The sequence below is a fragment of the Zalophus californianus genome, chromosome 12 (assembly GCF_009762305.2).
Source record: "Zalophus californianus isolate mZalCal1 chromosome 12, mZalCal1.pri.v2, whole genome shotgun sequence".
NCBI lineage: Eukaryota > Metazoa > Chordata > Mammalia > Carnivora > Otariidae > Zalophus > Zalophus californianus.
In genome coordinates, this window is record NC_045606.1 from 49824346 (window position 1) to 49844114 (window position 19769).

Consider the following 19769-nt stretch of genomic DNA (forward strand, 5'->3'; position numbering starts at 1 on the left):
CTTTAAAAATCTGATGTAGATTTTGTAAGTAATAGCATTCAGATAACTTCTAGGGTATGTTCTAGAGTTGGCACAGATACACATAAATTTCCTTCACATTCCTAACAGCTGTACAGTAACAACTCAATATCAAAACAATGACCCTGAAAGTACTACAAGATCCTTTTAATTCTCAATAAAAAAACAAAGCTCAACAGTGTTCATTAACTCAGAGATCATGAGTCTTTTTAATCAAGATAAATTCAGACAAGAGGCACACCATCATAGAAAAAATTATACTGCACTATATTGTTTTAAATATATATATATATACTGTTTTATTTGTTCACCTCTTAAATTAACAGAAAAATATTTTTATACCCATTCGTAGTAAGTTAAAAATGAAAATGGCCTGTTTATTTGCAAGAGGGAGGAAAGGGTAAAGGTTGGGGGAAAAGCCCTGACAGGGCAAGCTGCAAGCTTACAGAGAGGAGAATAATAAAAGAAGCAAGGGAAAATAACATATCCACAAAGCATCACCAACAAGAAGGAAAAAATAAGTACAGCAAGGAAAACAAAGACAGATACAGATTCACCCACAAAGGACTTTGATAGCGTAATCTCCAGGTAAGTAAAATGTTTTTATAACAGGAACACCCCCTTCTTGTGTATAACAGTTTATTATTGGATGAATGCAGATAGTCAGCTGTTGTATGAAGGAACTGAAATAATTTATATGCTTAGTATCCATTATTTAGACTTGTAAGTACAAATTTGTAATACAAATATGTTATTTGTAATAACATAGCCCTCAGTCCTTTTCTTAACTCACTGCACAATACAACTCATGCCACTATATATATTTTTTAAACAAAGGATTTTTACATTCCTCGCCTATTCCCTATAAAAGGAACAATCCAAAAGAAGAGCGTATATAAATTCAAAGCTACTTTACGTAAAACTTTATCAAAATGACAAGAATCATAGTACTTCCCATAACAGAAACTATATAACACTGGCATTTTTAAAGCACAATATGAAATTGTACTACAACTTTTCCCTTTCACTCACCTACAGTAAAAGCTTTAATATAGAAGAGATATACCGGTTAGTCAAAAGTTCTAGTTATGACCAATTCATATTGTACAGGTATCATCTCTTCGATTTCCTCCTGAAATTCAGTCTAAATCTAGCTCTCAACGTAATACATAAATTAGAAAGTTAGTAAAAACTGAGACAGAAAGGGAAGAATTAGATCATCTAGGTCAAAGAGGACTTCTTTGTTTTATTTGACATTTTAAAACCTCCACTATGAAACAAAGAACACAGAAAACAACTTCAAACACTAAATTCTAAGTTATAAAAATAAACTACTTGCTATTTACATCTGAAGAAATAATAATAAAACCTAGTATTTACTGAATGTTACTGTGGGAAACATTATTCACAGGATTTAACGTGTCATTTCACTTAATACTTATTGGCGTTAAGTACCATTAATTTACAGTCACACAGATGAGAAAACTGAGGTTCAAAAAAGTTAATAACTTTCCAAAGTCAAAATGCTCTAAAGTGACAAAACTTTGATTCAAATCCAAATAATCTGACACCAGCCATCGCTCTTAATCATCAGCACACACTCTTCAGAAATTAGAATGTTCAATTTGTGATTAGAAAATATATATGTACGTATATAAAGATTTATAGATAGGTAGAAAAAAGATGATTAACACTCTCTGCCCCAGTACAAAGATAATCACACTAAATTCTGCATTAGTGCCTGTTACTTGATTCAATATTCTGAGTTATCAGACATTAACTTGCTGAGCTTTAAGTTCATAAAACACACTTAATAAATTATAAAATACTCTGAAACCTAATTGATTTTTCTAAAATTTTTATGTAATCAACATACCCACTCTTTGTAAAATACGTTCTATTTCAGTTTTTCTCTTTGTTGTTACACCTTTCAAGCTGCCTCCAACCTCCCCCTATCCCATTTCCTCTTATTCTAACTTTTACCAGGATTAGACTATTCCAAAGGTTTAAGTGTTGAGCACTTAGGTGCTACCTCAAGAAAATGTGTCAGATGTTAGTAATTAACATCGGGCATAAAAATAGCTGATTATATTAATAACTGCAGTCTGATTAAATACCCTGAGAAAAATATACCATCTCAAATAAACTCGAGAAGACACATCAAGAACTAAAGTACAATATTATGACTTAAAGAAACACTGGATAACACAGATCTTAAAATCAGACCAATTACTTCCCAAAATTTATGTAATAACTAAAATGAGATGAAATTTTATTTCATATTTAATTCTTCCATTAACACGGCACAACCTCAGTTTTATAATTTCCAAGCCTCAAATGATAGTGAATCCAAAAGCCATTCTCCACACATTCACGTTGTCAGGCAACTCTAGCCTTAAAAGTCACAATACAAAGAATCACACACTCTCTTGTGCCAAACCATAGCCAGGCTAAAAATAGCTCCAGAGTTCCAGGAGAAAACCAATTCAGGTTTAAGCATAGTAACATCCAAGGACTCTCCAATCATGCAGAGCTCCAGTGAAAAGCAAAAGCAAGACTGGGGGTTTCACAGATGCAACAGATAAAAAGTTTCCTCAGGAAATTGGGAGAAAACAGTGCAATAAACCAACAACAGTAAATTATTCCAGATGATGTATATGAAGTGTCTGGTACTAACTTAAAGACCATAAACCAGTTTAATTTTCAAAGCTGAACAAAGAATTGTTTCATTGAACTTTTCTGGTACATATCATTTCTGAATTTATAATGGAACTGTAGATGGCTTGAAATGATCTAACAATGTTCTGTCTCTAACAAGAGATTACGGTAGCAGTTGCTCTCCTTGAAAATGTACCCGCCAAATTTCCAACTTTTTGAAACCCATGACCAAATTTTTGCTCATACTTGAGGACTTTCAAGATAGCATTAAAGGTTATACAAACTGTGATGAAACACTCAGCAAAACACCACAAAAATCAGCATTATTGTACTGTTAGAAACAAAGTTTTATCTAGTTCAGGCATACGAATTTTTAGTACACATAAAATCCTAATAAAAATCAGGTATTAAGATATACAAGATAAAATCTAAGTTGTTCTTGCATTTGTAATTGTACATATGAAAATAAGATCAATCTAACCATATTTTTACCTGTAAGAAAAATTAAGACAGAAAAACATTCTAAAGAAAAGTCTGGTGTTCAACGTTTTTTGGTCAAACTTCTTTGTGTTTTGTGATTCCAAACACAATATTCAACCAGAGTATCCTATTAAAAACTATCTAATGGACACTGAGAGTAACCAATACTCGAAAGGTAATTAATGTGATAGCATTAATTTATGGTAGACAATTGTTGTCTTAATTATTTTTCACTTTTACCTTAATCTTACTGAAAAGAATATTTAACATTCATTTCCTCAAAAGATATTTAATGAGGAGCAGGAACTGGGAACACAACTGTGAGCCTCATCTTCAGGAGCTTGCATTCAGTAGGGAAGAAACACAAAATAAACATATAAATGAATATATAATAGATGAGGGTGGAGACTAAGCATTACTTTCATCAGGGTAACAGAATTCAGCTGGATCCTTCAGTAGACTATGGTAGACCCCTTAAGGAGATTTAAAGAGTCTTTTCAGGGAAAAAACAAAGAACATGACAAATTCACAGATTTTTTTGCCCCTCTCTTTTTTTTTTTTTCATTTATTATGAATTAGCTTGGAGCAAATACAGACAGGAGAGATGGGCTGACTCTTCAATAGCAAGGAGAAACTCATTTTAGAGCTGCCACCTCATCCAAACTGGTAGTTTTACCTGGAGTTATAAAGCTAATGCAAGTAATTACCTTTTAATTACATATTCCAACCTTTTCTTCCACTTAATTTTTCATCCTTTAATTATGTTATGTTTTATTTTGACAAAAGACCTCAAGGCTTCAGCTGAATGAGTGCCAAACTGACACAATTTAGCTCTGATAGTGAACTTTCTGAGGGCAGGTTTCAGATCTGACTCTGCTTCAGCATCAGAACTTCTCAGGTGCCTACCACACATTAGGTGTATTTGTGTTTGGTGAACAAATTAAACCACAAAAATTAATCTCTAGTGCAAGTTATAACCAAAGCTTTATGGAAATTATCCTAAACAACAGGTTTTCCTTTCAAGAATTTATCAGGGTTGATTAAAAGATTTCTTTTCCGACAAATATTTAAGAATATGTAGAAATGACTGCTAACCCTCAAATAAGTAACCTTTTTCAAAATATTTTTTAGAACTTCTCTTTCAAAAATGCTTTGGAATCAGTTTACCAACTACACAGGAAACTAACCTCATTACTAGTTTGCAAGACAGATTCTCAGTCTACTTTTTATCCCTTTCACTTCTTTTAATCTATTCTCTGCCTCCCCTATATCTGCACTAATAGCCAGGAGGCACCCTCTTTCTCCGGGGATCCATGCAGCCACCCACTAAGAAGCCAAGGAGCCATAAAGCTAGAGCCTCGGACTTGGATTCATATTAGTGCAAGGCATACAGAAAAAAAACTTGATGTATTAACCACTAATACTTGATTAATGGTTGACAATTTACAAAGTTGTACTCTATCATGTTCTCTGATCTTCACAACAATATGAGAGCCGCTAGGAAGTGCTATTATCCAATTTTATAAACAAGGTAACGAAGACAAAAATTTCAAACAACTTCCCTAATGTCACATCATAAATAAGTGAAGTCGGGACTCATCCTTATACTACTTAACATATAGGTTATTTGTCTGTTGCCTCACTACTGTGGTAGGTGTAATTTATTGATAGACATGAGGATGCATCACCACCATGAGTCCAGCCTATTTATTCACTCAATTTTAACCCCTTTTTTAGGTAGAATAGTTTAAAAGCTGTCCAACTGCTTTAATTCAAAGTTCCCTCTCCTCCCAAATATTTAAAGTGTTGTAACATAACATAATAATAAAAAAAGGCAAAAAAAAAAAAACTAAACCTGAGAAATAGAAAGTCAATTTCAGATTACCCTCAACAGAGAGGACACTTGATGGTCTGTAAAACCACAAAATTTCAAAAGACATTGTAAAAACCATACTCTGAGACCCTCACTCAGGGAATGCCATAAAGTCACTTAGCTTCACCACCAAATGGCTAGCTACTGAGTGACCAGCACTGAAAACTTCCCCATGATAGAATCTATTTTCTTCCTCTTCCAAAAGCTCGTCCTTTTCCATTATTACTCAGCTAACACAGCTTGGTTGATTCCACCTGAAGCAAACATCCTCTCATAACCTTTTTCTTCTCCCTTTAAGAGATTTCTCTTCATTCCACAGTTACACTAGAAATGAGACTAAACCTAAGTAAGCTGTGAAAAGCTATATATATGATGGCAACTACTACATAAAGAGATGAAAAGCAAACAGGTTTTCCAGTGGCCTTATGACATATAACCAATACCTTTAATCTTTATTTTTTTTTTTTAAGATTTTATTTATTTGTCAGAGAGCGAGCATGCACACCACAGGGGGAGAGTGGCGGCAGAGAGAAGCAGACTCCCCCAACTGAGCAAGGAGGCCAATGCAGAACTCACTCCCAGGACCCGGGATCATGACCTGAGCTGAAGGCAGATGCTTAACCCAATGAGCCACCCAGGCGTCCCTACCTTTAATCTTTAAAACTACAAACATTTCTACTTATTTCCTAGTTCTTCTCCCAAATTTAATTCTGTATTTCCCCAAAATAATTTCATAAACTTGTAGCAATTAATATAACACTTTTATTTTTTTATAAAGATTTTATTTATTTGACAGAGTGAGAGAAAGTGAGCATGAGCCAGGGGAGGGGCAGAGAAGCAGACTCCCCGCTGAGCAGGGAGCCAGATGTGGGACTGATTCCCAGAACTCTGGGATCCTGACCTGAGCCGAAGGCAGACGCTTACCTGACTGAGCCACCCAGGCACCCAACATAATAACACTTTTAATCATAAACATACAGTAGACTAGTTAAGAAAATATTTTTTTATCAATGTCTATGGAAAACTGGTCAACAAACTTTGGACAAACCATCCAAACACCAGAGTCATACACACTGATATCTCCCTATCTAGGACTCCCAAGGATAGTTATAAAAAACTAAAACCTCCATTTTAATATTTCAAAATACTGAATGGAAGACATGTTTAATATAAAGTTATAGGGCATAACTAAAATGCCACATATATTTGCTTTTGCTTGAAATTCTATCAACTAGCTAGCAACCTACTGATCAGGAATGATGAACAAGGAGTATATGTGTGCTAGATTAATAAAACATAATGAAAATATTTATGAATATAATTTATAAACTCAGAAAATCTGGAATCAAAAGGGGAAAAAATAAATCAAAGGCCCTTTAAAAATTTTTTTTAAGATTTTATTTTTATTTTTAAGTGATCTCTACATCCAACAGGGGGCTTCAACTCACAACCCTGAGATCCAAAGTCACACATTCTAACAACTGAGCCAGCCAGGTGCCCCACACATTTAAAATTCTTGAGAAATGGTTGGCAATATTCAACTCGGTTTATCAAAAGATGCTAAACAATGTTGTGTGTACAGTTAGCAGCCAGCCTTATTCTAGACAGTAATGTCCTTCCATTCCCCTTATAGAATCTCTTTCCTACTTCTTAACATCCTTTAGGTGCCAATGGAGCTACGATTCTTGTTCTGGTTAGAAGCCTTTACAATTATCATTAATCATTTAAAAAACAGCTCATGTAGTTTAAAGATTAACGCATCCCAAGAATACTTCTCTTAAATATACTAACAAAAGCAAGTCATAATTTTTTACTAAACATTTATTATGGGCAAGAGTGTGTTAAAAAGAGCCCCCCAAAATCCTTCTTGCTGCACAGCTCATTACATCTCAGGATTTCCCAGAGAGACACACAAGAAACTCTGTTAGGTCTCTGTATTAGAATTCTCCAGAGAAACAAAACCAATAGGAAATATAGAGGTTTTTTTTAAGGGGGTTTATTATGAAGGAGTGGTTCACATGATTATGGGGGCTGAGAAGTCCCACAGTCTGCCCTCTGAAAGCTGGAGACCCAGGAAAACTAGTGGTAATTCAGTCCAAAGGCCTGATAACCAGGGGACCAATGATTCATTTTTTTGGTGGGGGGGGGGGGACCAATGATTTAAATCCCAGTCCAAGGGAAGAAGATAAAATGAGATGTGATGTCCCAGCTCTAGTAGTAAGGCAGAGGGGAAAAAAGGTAAATTCCTCCTTCCTCTACCTGTTGTTCTGTTCAGGCTCTCAAGGGATTAGAGAGTGCCCACCCATAATAGGAAGAGCAATCTACTTTAAAGAGTCCGCTGATTCAAATGTTAATCTCATCCTCATCCAAATACGCCCTAAAAGACACCCAGAAATACTGTTAAATCTGGGCACCTATGGCCAGTTAAGCTGACAAATAAAATTACCCATCACATGGTTAAACAATTTTGCAAGAGAATGCAAACTCTATCACCTTTGAGAGCAAATCACCTATCAAAAGCTATGAAAAATCCCGAAAGAACAAACTTCCTTTGTGCAAGTATCTATAAAATGTATTTAAAACAAAAAATTTTATTCCCTTAACTATTAATCTGGGACTTCTAAAAGTGCTACAGAGTGCGCCTTTTCCCACCTGCATCTTGTTAACCACAAAAGCTACAATTAGTGTTAATATATAAAAACCAATAAATCTGGGTGGCAGTGACTTAACACAAATATAAACCATTTTTATTTAACATTTACTAATGCCTCACATTTGCACACAACCTAAATTATTAAGCTTAAACAGCTACCATGTTTTACTACATATTTTTGAAAGCACAAGACAAATGTCAACAGGCTGGTAACTGCTTGTTATGCAAAAAAACCACCTCCAGAGTATACCACAGCTCTGGTTTAAATTCAACATATTTTCCTACATCTTCTATACCTTTAGTTCTCTGTAATAATAAATGCTCAGAATCATAACCCTAATAGCTTTTGAAAAAAAGTTTAAAAATGTGTTTAAAGAAAATCCATTGATAAATACCTCTTTATATCCTAATGTATTCCATTATATTCTAATGCTGCGAAAATTCAGATTAACTCAAACAAATCCTCAAGTAAACATCCCATACCCTAATTCTGATATATGTAAATTTATACTTTTTTAAAAAAGAGAGCAGTGGAGGGTGAATAGGTATTAAACAAATAATTTTCAAGTAAACTTTTGACAAATAGGAGTAACATTAAGAAGTCTTAACGGCAGCAAAGACAGTAGAAGGGGAAAAAGATTAACTAGACATTTAAAACAAATCTGTCATCCCTATGTGGAAAATGCAAAAGACACACGGATATGGCTAGCAAGTCTTCTAAATATTTCATTTGTATTGAGAATGAAAATAATACAAATTAGGGGCGCCTGGGTGGCTCAGTTGTTTAGGCGGCTGCCTTCCGCTCAGGTCATGATCCCGGAGTCCTGGGATAGAGCCCCGCATCGGGCTCCCTGCTAGGCGGGGAGTCGGCTTCTCCCTCTGACCGTCCCCCCATTTCATGTACTCTCTCTCTCTTTCATTCTCGCTCTCTCAAATAAATAAATCTTTTTAAAAAAGAAGAAAATAATAATACAAATTAAAGCCAAAAAGTTTAAATCGAAAACTGTTAACTGACCTTTACAGAGAAGAAAAAAAAAAGGGCAAGAGGACCTACCGGGCTGTACTTTCAATTCACACTAATCTATCATATCACAGGTTTCAAAGTTCAATATACATATTAATTTGCTCAACTAGGTAATTTTTCCTTTAACTTAAGATGGCCCTTAATTGATCACTTGCATAGTTTCTCATTTCTGTAAAGGTTTCAAAGACCTATTTTGACAAAATGCAAAACTGAAGTTTCATATGCATGTTTATCACTACTGTTACTATTATGTATCTATATAATTGGCATCCTCATCCTGGTTCAAAAAAAAAAAAAATTAAACCTAAAAATAGTCTCTACTGATGATTATCAGCTACAAAAGAAAATTAATGATGCATTCCACACTGAGCCACAAAAACAGCACACAATGTGGAATAAAAGGACCTAGGTGTGACTCCTGGTTCCACCACCTGTTACATAATTTTAAGCAAACTATTTTAACTCTCAGTCTTCTCATCTGGCTATCAAGGACAGCATCTCCTACCTCAAATGCTGAGATGCCAAAGAACCAAGCAGACAGTACCACTCACCACTTTCTGAGCACAGGGTCTGCTTGTTGAACAAGTGATTCTTTTGTAACATAGCTCATCATTACATATTTTAAGATCTAACATGACTTAAATCACTTCCCCTAATATCTCCTGATCTATGTTAGAACGAGGAGCAGTAAAATGGAGTCCCACACTATTAATTTTTTAGTAATCAATATTGAGTAAAATTTTCTATCTATTTCAAAATAGGACTATTTCTGAGCCTTAAAAACAAAAGGCTAAGGTAAAGTAAAAAGTCTTTCTCAAATAATAATCCTCAGTTTACCTACTGACAATATTCAGACAAGATAGTAGTGTATTAGGGGCGCCTGGGTGGCTCCGTTGGTTAAGTGACTGCCTTCAGCTCGGGTCATAATCCCAGAGTCCTGGGATCAAGTCCTGATTCGGGCTCCCGGCTCCACAGGGAGCCTGCTTCTCCCTCCAACCCCCTACCCTCTCTACTCTCATGCTGTTTCTCTCTCTCTCAAATAAATAAAATAAAATCTTTTAAAAAAAGTATATTATAAAATTGATCAAGAGAGCTGAAAATTACTCACTGAAAGCTATACAGTCAGAATTCTGTACTAGGTCAGGAGATGGGATTCAAGTTTCACATTTGCCACCAATAAATGTTGACCTTGGACCAGTCTCTGGGCTTCAGTTTTCTAACCTATAAAATGACTACTAAAAACCAAAGATAAAATCCAAGTACCATTTAACCTGGGCCTTCGTAGTAGTTAACAGAATGGACTCGGAAGGGACTGCCAAGGTGGGAAACCTGGATCGGCCACTTACAAGCTTTGCACCAGTAACAAACACAAAGCACTACAGTACATCTTACTGGCATCAATGACTTACTATTTAAAATATTTCACTGAAACACGAAATCATTTTACAATACAGAAGCTTAGAAGGTACAGTCCTTCCAAATCAAGGCACTAGCATTTTACTAGCAGACAATGAGCTCATGTGATAGCATTACAACTCTTCAAAACATGCTAGCCTAAGCCAAGTTTCATCAGAAGATCATGTCATAAAATATCACACGTTAAAGACTCCACTGAAACTTATAAAGCTAATTATTCTCACCAAAATATCATACTGAAGATAAAAATACAACTTCTGCTACTCAGATCTTTTTTTTAACCTAATACTACTAATGACAACAGAAACTTATATCATAATCTCTGAGAATTTAATAAACTCCAGGAATGAAAAATATGTGAAATTTAGAAATATTAAGTGAGGGGCGCCTGGGTGGCTCAGGTCATGATCCCAGGGTCCAGGGATCAAGCCCCAAATCGGGCTGGGCTCCCTGCTCAGCAGGAAGCCTGCTTCGCCCTCTCCCACTCCCCCTGCTTGTGTTCCCTCTCTTGCTGTGTCTCTCTGTCAAATAAATAAATAAAATCTTAAAAAAAAAAATTAAGTGAGCTACAAACTACTAGAAATAAGGAGTTCATGAATTACAATCAACCAGTAAGTATTTACCAGAGACATCATAGTCGAGGCTCTGTGCCCAGATCAAGGGCAAATACCAAAGTGTGAACTTCCTCAGAGGTTTATCAAATTGGAAAGGCAAGTAAATCCTTTTTCATCACATTTTAACACAACAAAAGCCACTCATCTACAAACGATTTTATTTCCTTTTGGCCCAGGTAGGAATACTTCCTGTTGCCCATTAAAATTGTTTCCTATCCTTAACTCAGACCACAAAGATGCCCAAACTAGTCACTGACAGCTGACATCGGAACCTTCAAAGGACTTCATGCAAGTAGCTTCTAATACATTTCCTCAAATCCACAAGCTGCAGAAGTTATCTTCAATCACGCCTACACCAGCATATACCACTACACATAACTGTGTTAACTTGGGTCAAGTATCTTACTAGATCAATTTAGTTCTTGCCCTTAAAGTATTGCTAGTAAAGGCAAACTCTACTTCTTCAAAAAGTCTGCTTTTTGCAATGGACATGAGGCACTAGAAAAGGGAAACTGATTGGCTAGTCATAGTTGCCCTACTTCCATTTCAGGTCCAAGTTTAAAAAAAACAACAAAAACAAAAACTGTTCCACAGAGGGTACCAAGAGAGCCTTAAGCAAATCAAGAGTGTAGATGCTAAACTAAACTTTCTGATTCCTACGATTCAAAAAGGTGACAGGGTGTGGGGGTGGGGAGGGGGGACGGTGATATAACTGGGCTATTCGAGTGTCACTTGAGAAAGAAGGTCCACTTCACGAAGTAGGCAAAGTAGGGGGTGGGCAAAAACCGGTCTGGCCAAGTGACAAACCCAGGATGCTAAACCGAGCTTGGAGGTGGAGGGCCCTGGAGGCCGGGACCGGAGAAGGGAGATCTCGGGCAAACCGTAGGGGAACAGGAACCAGCAACAATGCAGAGAGACCAACGCTGCCACAGAGCAGCGTGTAAGGGGACACCACGAAGGAAGCGATGAGTTAGGAGGTAGCGACAGCAGGAGGGTGACCAGTGCCACGGGCGACGGTCAAGTGGCAACTGCGAAAGAAGAGGCACAGCAGCCGGAGGTGGTGGGACTCTGTTGAGTCAGCACAGCTCCTATTCAGAGGGCACTTGTAGGATCCCCACTGCTCCTCGGGCCCCGGGGCCCGCTACGGAGGGTCAGGCCCGCGGGCGGGAGAAATGATGTTCTCGGAAGAGCTGGCGCCGGCCCCTTCCCCATTTCACAGGTAAACACTGGCCGCCGTCGCCGCTTACCTCTGTTAACATTATTACACCCCGGGGAAGTGAGCTCCTCCCTAGCCTCGCCGCATGGCAACAGCCGTAGCAGCACCGAAAACTGCCCGAGCCGCCGCCAACGGCCGAAACAGCTCCTTCAGTCCTCTCCCGGGCGGCGGCTTTACTCGGCTTTGCTGGCTTCCCCCCGGCCCGGCTGCTCGCGACGGACGCGCCGCCATCTTGGAAGAGCGACGTCCGCGTCTTTCTGCGACGTGCGCTCCCATTGGTGAGCGCAGGAGCCGCCGGCGACTCGTGACCGTCTCCATGGCGCCGGCGCGTGGGGAAGTGGAGGTGGACGCCTCGCGGCCCACTCGGCCACAGCGGTGAGGCCTCCAAAACTGGGGTCCCAGGCGGACTTGGGACTGCCGGGAGTGGAGACGGGGCCCAGCGCAGGGCCAGCCCGGGAGCTGGCGCGCGCGTCCGCAGAGTTCGCTCGTCCTCCGCCGCACGCCGGGATGGGCCGACTCTGGGGTGGAGCGAGACCGGCAGAGACCGAGCTTTCGACTGATGGCGCTGCGGACCTCGCGCGTCTCGGGGACAAGGCGGCAGATGTCCTGTAGAAAAACTTTCCTCTCGCATTTCCTTTGCCCAACAGCGACCTAGGAGCATGCGAAGGGTCGGGTCCCTCCGCGAATGGGGTTAAATATGATCTGAAACTGCTCCCCGCGCAGTCCCTCTCTTCCTGAACTTTGACAGAAACTTTCCTTTGTCCTTACCAGTCGTCAGCGAACCCTTTTCTGGGGTGTGCGACAGGTTGTAGAACTGATACAGGCATATCAGCTTTAGCCACTATCCTAGCGGTTGGGACTGTTGCAGATTAGGTGATTGGCCAGCACCTGCATAACAATGAGGGCTTAGTTTCGCAGCTTCTGAGAGATCTCAAAACAAAACAAAGCCACTTTTGCTTTTTAACTGCCATTTCTACAGTTCTGCTGGCTTCTTGATAGAATATGTTTATGTATCGGTGCAGATTTCAGCAGGTGTCATTGTAAATAGTGCCAACTTAAAATGGGACTGAACTCGGGCACTCTGTGCATAGAAGCCCCTGAGACTGACACCATTCTGAATCTACTAGATGGGTTACATTGTGAGGAATTGGAGACAGTCACTTCTACCTGAATATGAATGCAAGTAGTTTACCTGAACCCGCTGTCAAAGTGTATTACTCTGGTGTGTTAGAAACTAGTTTACAAGGAAATTTGAAGATTTTCAGATTTTTACAGGGGGTACAAAGGCATTTGGGAAAACTAATGCCAATAGTTCATTCCCCTTTCCGGAATCTCCTTCCCCACACCTCGACTCCTTTCCTTAACAATGGTACTATTTTATAAAATGAAATTTAACACATTACTCTCATATTCTCAAAATATTAAGTGAAGGCATTACAAACTTGTGTTACCACTATTCTGTTGTATCCTCACCAAGGAAACAAAATTGTTCATTTAGGTAGTCTGGTAGAAATTCAAGAAAAACCTTCATTTTAATGAATTCAACTAATTGAGGCAAAGTAGTTTTTGTTGTTGTTTTGGTCTACATCTGATACATAATTTCCATATTACTGGCCCAGCAGAATTCTGATCTCTGCAACACAATAAAATGTGTTACTGGTATTGACAGATTAATCCATGAATAGGAAATACGATTGGAATATACTATCAGGACCTAGATATTAAAGGAAACTAAGAGATACTAGAGACAACAAGGAAGCTGGAAAAAGATATTGTTCCAACCTGTAAGTAAGAAAACAGAGAAGGAGACTTATTAATATTTAAGATACCTGCTGGTGAATTAAAACTGTAATTTAGGCAACTAGCCTTGAGTATTTAACTTTTTGTACATTATTTTCCCATTCCAGGAGCAATACATTTTCACCTAAAGGTGATGAAGTAAGTGTAAACAACGTGAGGTTTGTACCAACCTATAATGTGACATGAACATGCTTTTAACATTTAAAGAGTTTATCTACAGACCTAGGAGCAAGCCAAAATCATTGGCTCCTGTTTTCTCAGCCAGAGTCCTTTCTCAGCCAGGTCACCCTGTGACCTAAAAAACCTTATGCTAGCTAGCCTTCCGAGTCCCTCCTCACATCCACCTTTCTGACCTTATTTCTACCAAGCACTTTGTTCCAGCTTTCCTGCTCCTGTAACAGCAAGGCATCTTTTTGCCTTGGGGCCTTTGCACTGACTGTACTCCATCTAGAAGGATCTTTCCACCAAATACTTGCATGGCTACATCCCTCACTACTGTCCCATCTTTGCTCAAATGTCACCTTTTTCAAAGAAGCCTACTCTGATCAACCCATTTAAAATGTTGCCTGTCCCCACCCCCCCTTGCTTCAGTTTTCTTCATAACTCTTACACCTTCTAACGTAATTACTATTTTTCTTTCTTATTGTCGGTCTTCCCTCCATTAGGAATATAAGCTCCACGAGGTCAGGGATATTTTTGTTCTGTTCAGTGATGTTTCTTCAGCACCTTAAATACTAAGAATATTGCATGGAACATAGTAGACAATATTTCTTGAGTGGGTAATCATTTTCTAAAAGAACTCAAAAGGAAAAAGCCTAATTAAAATTGATTTAAAACAAAATCTTTGGTGTTGAAAGGTTAATTTTTTTTAAGTCGGCCAATGTGCATTCTTATCTTGCAATTATGGGGCGAGTTACTTCTACTGTCACTAGAATGCTGGAGAGAAGTTTATGACAGAAATGTGACCTACGCCTTTATTTTTGATGGTGGTAATGGGATGAGGGCTAAAAAAGATAAAATATGTTAAAAACAAACCTTACATTTATCTTGGGCATGAGTTAAAATTAACTTGCTAGCAAGGTGAGCAACAAACTGAATATGGTATGCCATTTCGGTGAGTTACGGAAATTGAGGAATTATATAGTTGGGAAAGAATGTTTACAGAATCAGCTAGCTTAAAATAAGCACCTAATTTGGTACCGATTACAGTTGCATTCCATGTGGTCTTGAAAACATCATATCAGTTGTTACAAAGGAAACCTGGAGCCAGCTGATCTGAGATGCTGGCTGCTTTGGCTATCAATCAGAATTTCAAAACAAAACAATCTTAAGAAACACATGATAAGGATATTTAGTGGCTGTTCTTGCAAAAGGTTTGATTCCCCAACAGCAGTGTCCAATCTGTCCAATTAACACAGGAAGGGATGACAAAAAGAGGTCAGAAGCAAAAACCAAGTGTGTGATGCTTTTAAACAGGCCACTGCCAGTGATCTCTAAACCACCAAGCAGCAATTTGGAATATCTAGTTTGCCTACTTTTTCGTTTTAAAACATAAAAAAAATTCTCCTGCATATTCAGGTTGTTACAAATTGGCTACAATTCCTTTTGAAAAACTGGAAAAATATAGCATCAACCTTCCAAGCAAATTGAATCTATCACACAGTTGTTATATTTTAATCTTTTGGTTTCTTAAACCACTTCATTAACTCCAGTTTCTTGATAATACCATATCATCAGTGTCAATTACCACCGCTACTGAACATTAAGTAGTACTATGCATTCATTAACGAGGCCCAATAACAAAGACAGTGAATCAGCATTGAAGTAATGCATTGCCAACAGAGGAGACACATTCTAAGAAAGACAACAGCAGGATATCCTGAATCTTTGTTATAGCTTTAGTAGGGCAACAGGAAGCAAAAATCTTGGGGCATTTAAGAGTGATCTGAAGTCTAGTTTCAAATAGCCCAGCTTGTGCTTTTTTCTTGCATAGTATTTTTTGAGGAAATACTGAGGCAACTCAAGCCTAAGAAACTGAAACAAAGATAATATGAAGCTTTGCTAACAATAGATGTAGCCATAGCAAAATAATAATTTTCACATTTCAGAAATATGAAGAGATCACTGGCAACCTCAGTCAATAGTTTTGTTTGTTTGTTTTAAGGTTTTTATTTATTTGACAGAGAGAGAGAGCAAGCTCAAGCAGAGGGAGCTGCAGGCGGAGAAGCAGGCTCCCCGCTGAGCAAGGAGCCTGATGCAGGCCTTGATTCCAAGGTCCTGGGATCATTAACTGAGCCGAAGGCAGATGCTTAAACCAACCGAGCCACCCAGGCATCCCCAATAGTTTTTAAAAGAGATATTTTTACATCACAAAAATTAGACCTGGAGCACTTTTCAAACATTGAATTCTCAATTATGAATACTATTTTTCAGTACTTATTATGGGTCAGGTGCTGTGGGAGGTATTTTGCACATGTTATGCTTAACAATTGAAGAAGGCTGTCACAGTAGATCTTATTACCCTTTGAGGCCATGATAAATTTAGTGAGTTGCCCCAAGTCACCTATCAAGGGTATATACTATCAACATCATTTATGTTGATGTTGACTTCAATCAACCTGGCTGAGGTAATGTTTGTCAGATTTCTCTGCTACAAAGTTACTGTTTTTTCCCCTTTCCATACTGCTATACTCCTTGGAAGGAAGTCACTATCAGCAGCCCACACACAAGGAGCCCAGAATTCTGCTCCTTCTCCTTGAGGGTAGAATATCTACTTAAATTATTTGGAATTATTTTGCATGGGAAATTTGTCTCTTCTTCATTTTTTATCAATTCAATCATTTATATGAGTATGGACTCATACATACTTATTTTGTACTTTGGGTTAAATCCAACACTTTTTTATTTTGTTGCTCAAATTGTCCCAGCTTTGGGCATTGGGAATTCTTAGTTGCCCTATGTCCTCTTAATGTACTCATATCAATGTGAGGTAGTTTTTTGTTTGTTTTTTGAACACTTCTTTACTTTCTACAAGATACTCTAGATACTACAAAATGGGTCATTATACCCCAGTCCTAGAATCAGCCGTTTCTCTAAGGAATTTCCATTCCTTTATTGGAGATTGGTATTAGAAAACAAGATATAAGCACTAAGTGTGTTCTTTGCTACTCAGGGTGTCCTTTCTTTTGAACGCTTGCAACTGACAAAGCAAGGAAATATGTGTGTGTACACTAATCCATATATATACCTATCTATACGTATTTCTGTATGTAACCATCTGTATTTATATTAAGGTAACATGAGTTCATACTGATGTCTCCCAACTCTAACCCATTAACAGTGAATGGTTCTAGCCTTCTCCCTTTGCCTATCTGTAAATTCCCACTCCCAACAGTGGGAAACCTGGTTCCTACCATTTGCCATCCATTTCTTTAACTCTTTAATCTCAGTATACATGCATAGCAATATCAGAATTGTTAACCCTTGGGCAACAACCTGATCAACTAGAATACAGTGTCTAGACACAATTCCTTTTGTCTTTAATATTACTAATTTCAGTTATTTCCAAAGTTGCTTAGTTCAGCTACCTTTCCCCCGACTTCCTTCACTGCAGTTGTTTCATACATTTGTAATACATTTAGATTCTCTTGTAGCACTCTACTCTCTTTCTTGAGATTCCCCCAACCCCCTTAATGATTTGATTTCTTTCTCATTTGCAAATAGTAAGTTTCACTCTTTGTGCTTTTTGACAACAACTTAATGTTGTATCATACAAAATAGCTTCACAGCCCTGAAACATAAAAGGAAAGGAAAATATGTAATGAAATTACTTTTACGTTTTTAACTATAGACCCAAACAACTGATGATTTTACAGAAGAAACTTCACTTGGATATAGAGATATCAATAAAGATACACATATGTATATTTGATATATTAAATATATAATTCTCTATAATACCTGATATTAAGTTCTTGCCATATGCCAGCCTTTGTTCTAAGTGCTTCACAACAATGGTATAAAATTATATAATAAAATGTTACTATTCGCATTTTACAAGTGATAGAACTGAGGCCCAGAGGTGGCTCAGTTGGTTAAGCAACTGCCTTCGGCTCAGGTCATGATCCTGGAGTCCTGGGATTGAGTCCCACATCAGGCTCCCTGCTCAGCAGGGAGTCTGTTTCTCCCTCTGACCCTCTTCCCTCTCGTGCTCTCTATCTCTCATTCTCTCTCTCTCAAATAAATAAAATCTTTAAAAAAAAGAATTACATTTTTTAGCTCAAGTTTACACAACTAGTAGTAAAGCTGATATTTAATGAAAAAATTAAATATATACACAAATGTATGTATCCATATACCATATAGTTACATAATTTAGAATTATATGTGTGTATCTACTGTAACTTCAAGTATATTAGTCAACTTTAAAAATTAAAATTTTTCGATAATCATGTCCCCAGTTTCTTATGTGAATCTTAAGAACTATGACTGGCCTTTGACCTCCTGTTTTTGCCTTCAGCCAAAGGAGGAAATGAGAAAAGGAATCAGTGCTCATAGACAGAACCTAATATGTCCCCATATTTACAGCTTACCTCAGCTAGTTCCATTTTTACAGAGTAAGGGTGAAATAAAAGACTGCTATTATATTGTGCCCTACTTTACTAGCTTAACAAGTAAGGTAAAAAATAAGATTATTCTAAAAATTACTATTGTTTTTAAATGGCAATATATTATGTTAATTGGAACAAAGTTAATTTGACCTGCCGTCACCCTTGCGTATATGGTTATCTTTCTGTTTTAAATAAAAATTTCAAATTTATGGGGCACCTGGGTGGCTCAGTCGGTTAAGCGTCTGCCTTCAGCTCAGGTCATGATCCCAGAGTCCTGGGATCAATCCCCACGTGGGGCTCCCTACTCAGTGGGGAGTCTGCTTCTCCCTCTGCCCCTCGCCCCGCTTGTGCTCGCTCTCTCTCTCTCTCTCCCCCCCAAATAAATAAAATTGTAAAAAAAATATTAAAAAATAAAAAATTTAAACCTGTTAGTAATAGATGTACACATAATTAAATTGAAAAGATATTAGACATATGTCCCTTAATATTGGCTGTGGAAGAAAATGAATAAGAGCCCGAGAAGATTTACACTGTGGTCCTGTCTTTACTATTAAATAGGGTTAAACCCTGGAAATGAAAATCCATCATTTGTTGAGTTTAGTGTGTCTTTTTCTGTAGTTAGGAGGTTAAACATATAATTAGATTAACATTAATATACTAACATACTGTGTACACAGTGTTATTTGAAACATTGGGCAATGTCCTGCGGCTCAAGATTAAATGCTTTTTAAGATTTTTTCAAGTTTAAAACTGTGGTGCCTATAATAGCAAAAAAGCTGCAGTTCATTTTCCTATCACTTTCCTTCAACAAACATAGTCATTATCACCGTTTTCAAAAACCTTGCTACAGAGCAGAGGCACACTCTGCTGTGAACTGTTCCGTGAATGGTAATAAACTCTTTGAATTACCACCTTTCTACTGAAAATGAGACACCTCCTACCTTACAACAGCCATGTGTGTAAATATCCACAAACAGACAAACCAGCACAACACGTCAAGAAAAGTTCTGGTCTATAAAAAACGAAGCAAATAGGCAAATAAAGGGATGTGAAATCAGGCTATTTATTCTTGAAATCTATAGGATATTCACCTAATTTGGATGGATAAGATTTATCTTGTTCACTAAATCAGCAAAATGCAGAGGGCTTCACATTTGATTTTTAAAAATAGATGTACTTTTTGGGTTTTCCTGTTGCTGGGGAAGTGTTCTTTCTGTTGCTAACAGAGCTAAATGTTCTGCTTTGAATGGGAAATGTTTGTTTTTATTGGGAGGAGTAGCAGAAGGATGAATGAAGGAATCCATTTTTTTTTTTCAAACTGTGTTTCTGTAAGTGAGATGTCTGCCTTCTGGGTAAAGGCATATGATTGGTTATTTACCAGAGAATCCTTTAATAGAATCATGAAAT

At 37.7% G+C, this 19769-nt stretch overlaps 1 protein-coding gene across 4 annotated transcripts in view; it reads right to left on the reverse strand.

The window, feature by feature from the left end:
* SNX13 (sorting nexin 13) overlaps positions 1–14562 on the reverse strand; it is a 133164-nt gene extending 118602 nt beyond the window's left edge. For 3 of the 4 annotated variants that reach the window (XM_027573209.1, XM_027573210.1, XM_027573208.1), the window contains exon 1: positions 11984–14562. In XM_027573209.1, the coding sequence (XP_027429010.1) occupies positions 11984–12613 (630 nt within the window). In that variant the 5' untranslated portion in view covers positions 12614–14562. The remainder of the gene's footprint in view (positions 1–11983) is intronic. The other variant, XM_027573211.1, reaches the window with a different exon arrangement.
* Positions 14563–19769: the final 5207 nt, after the last annotated feature.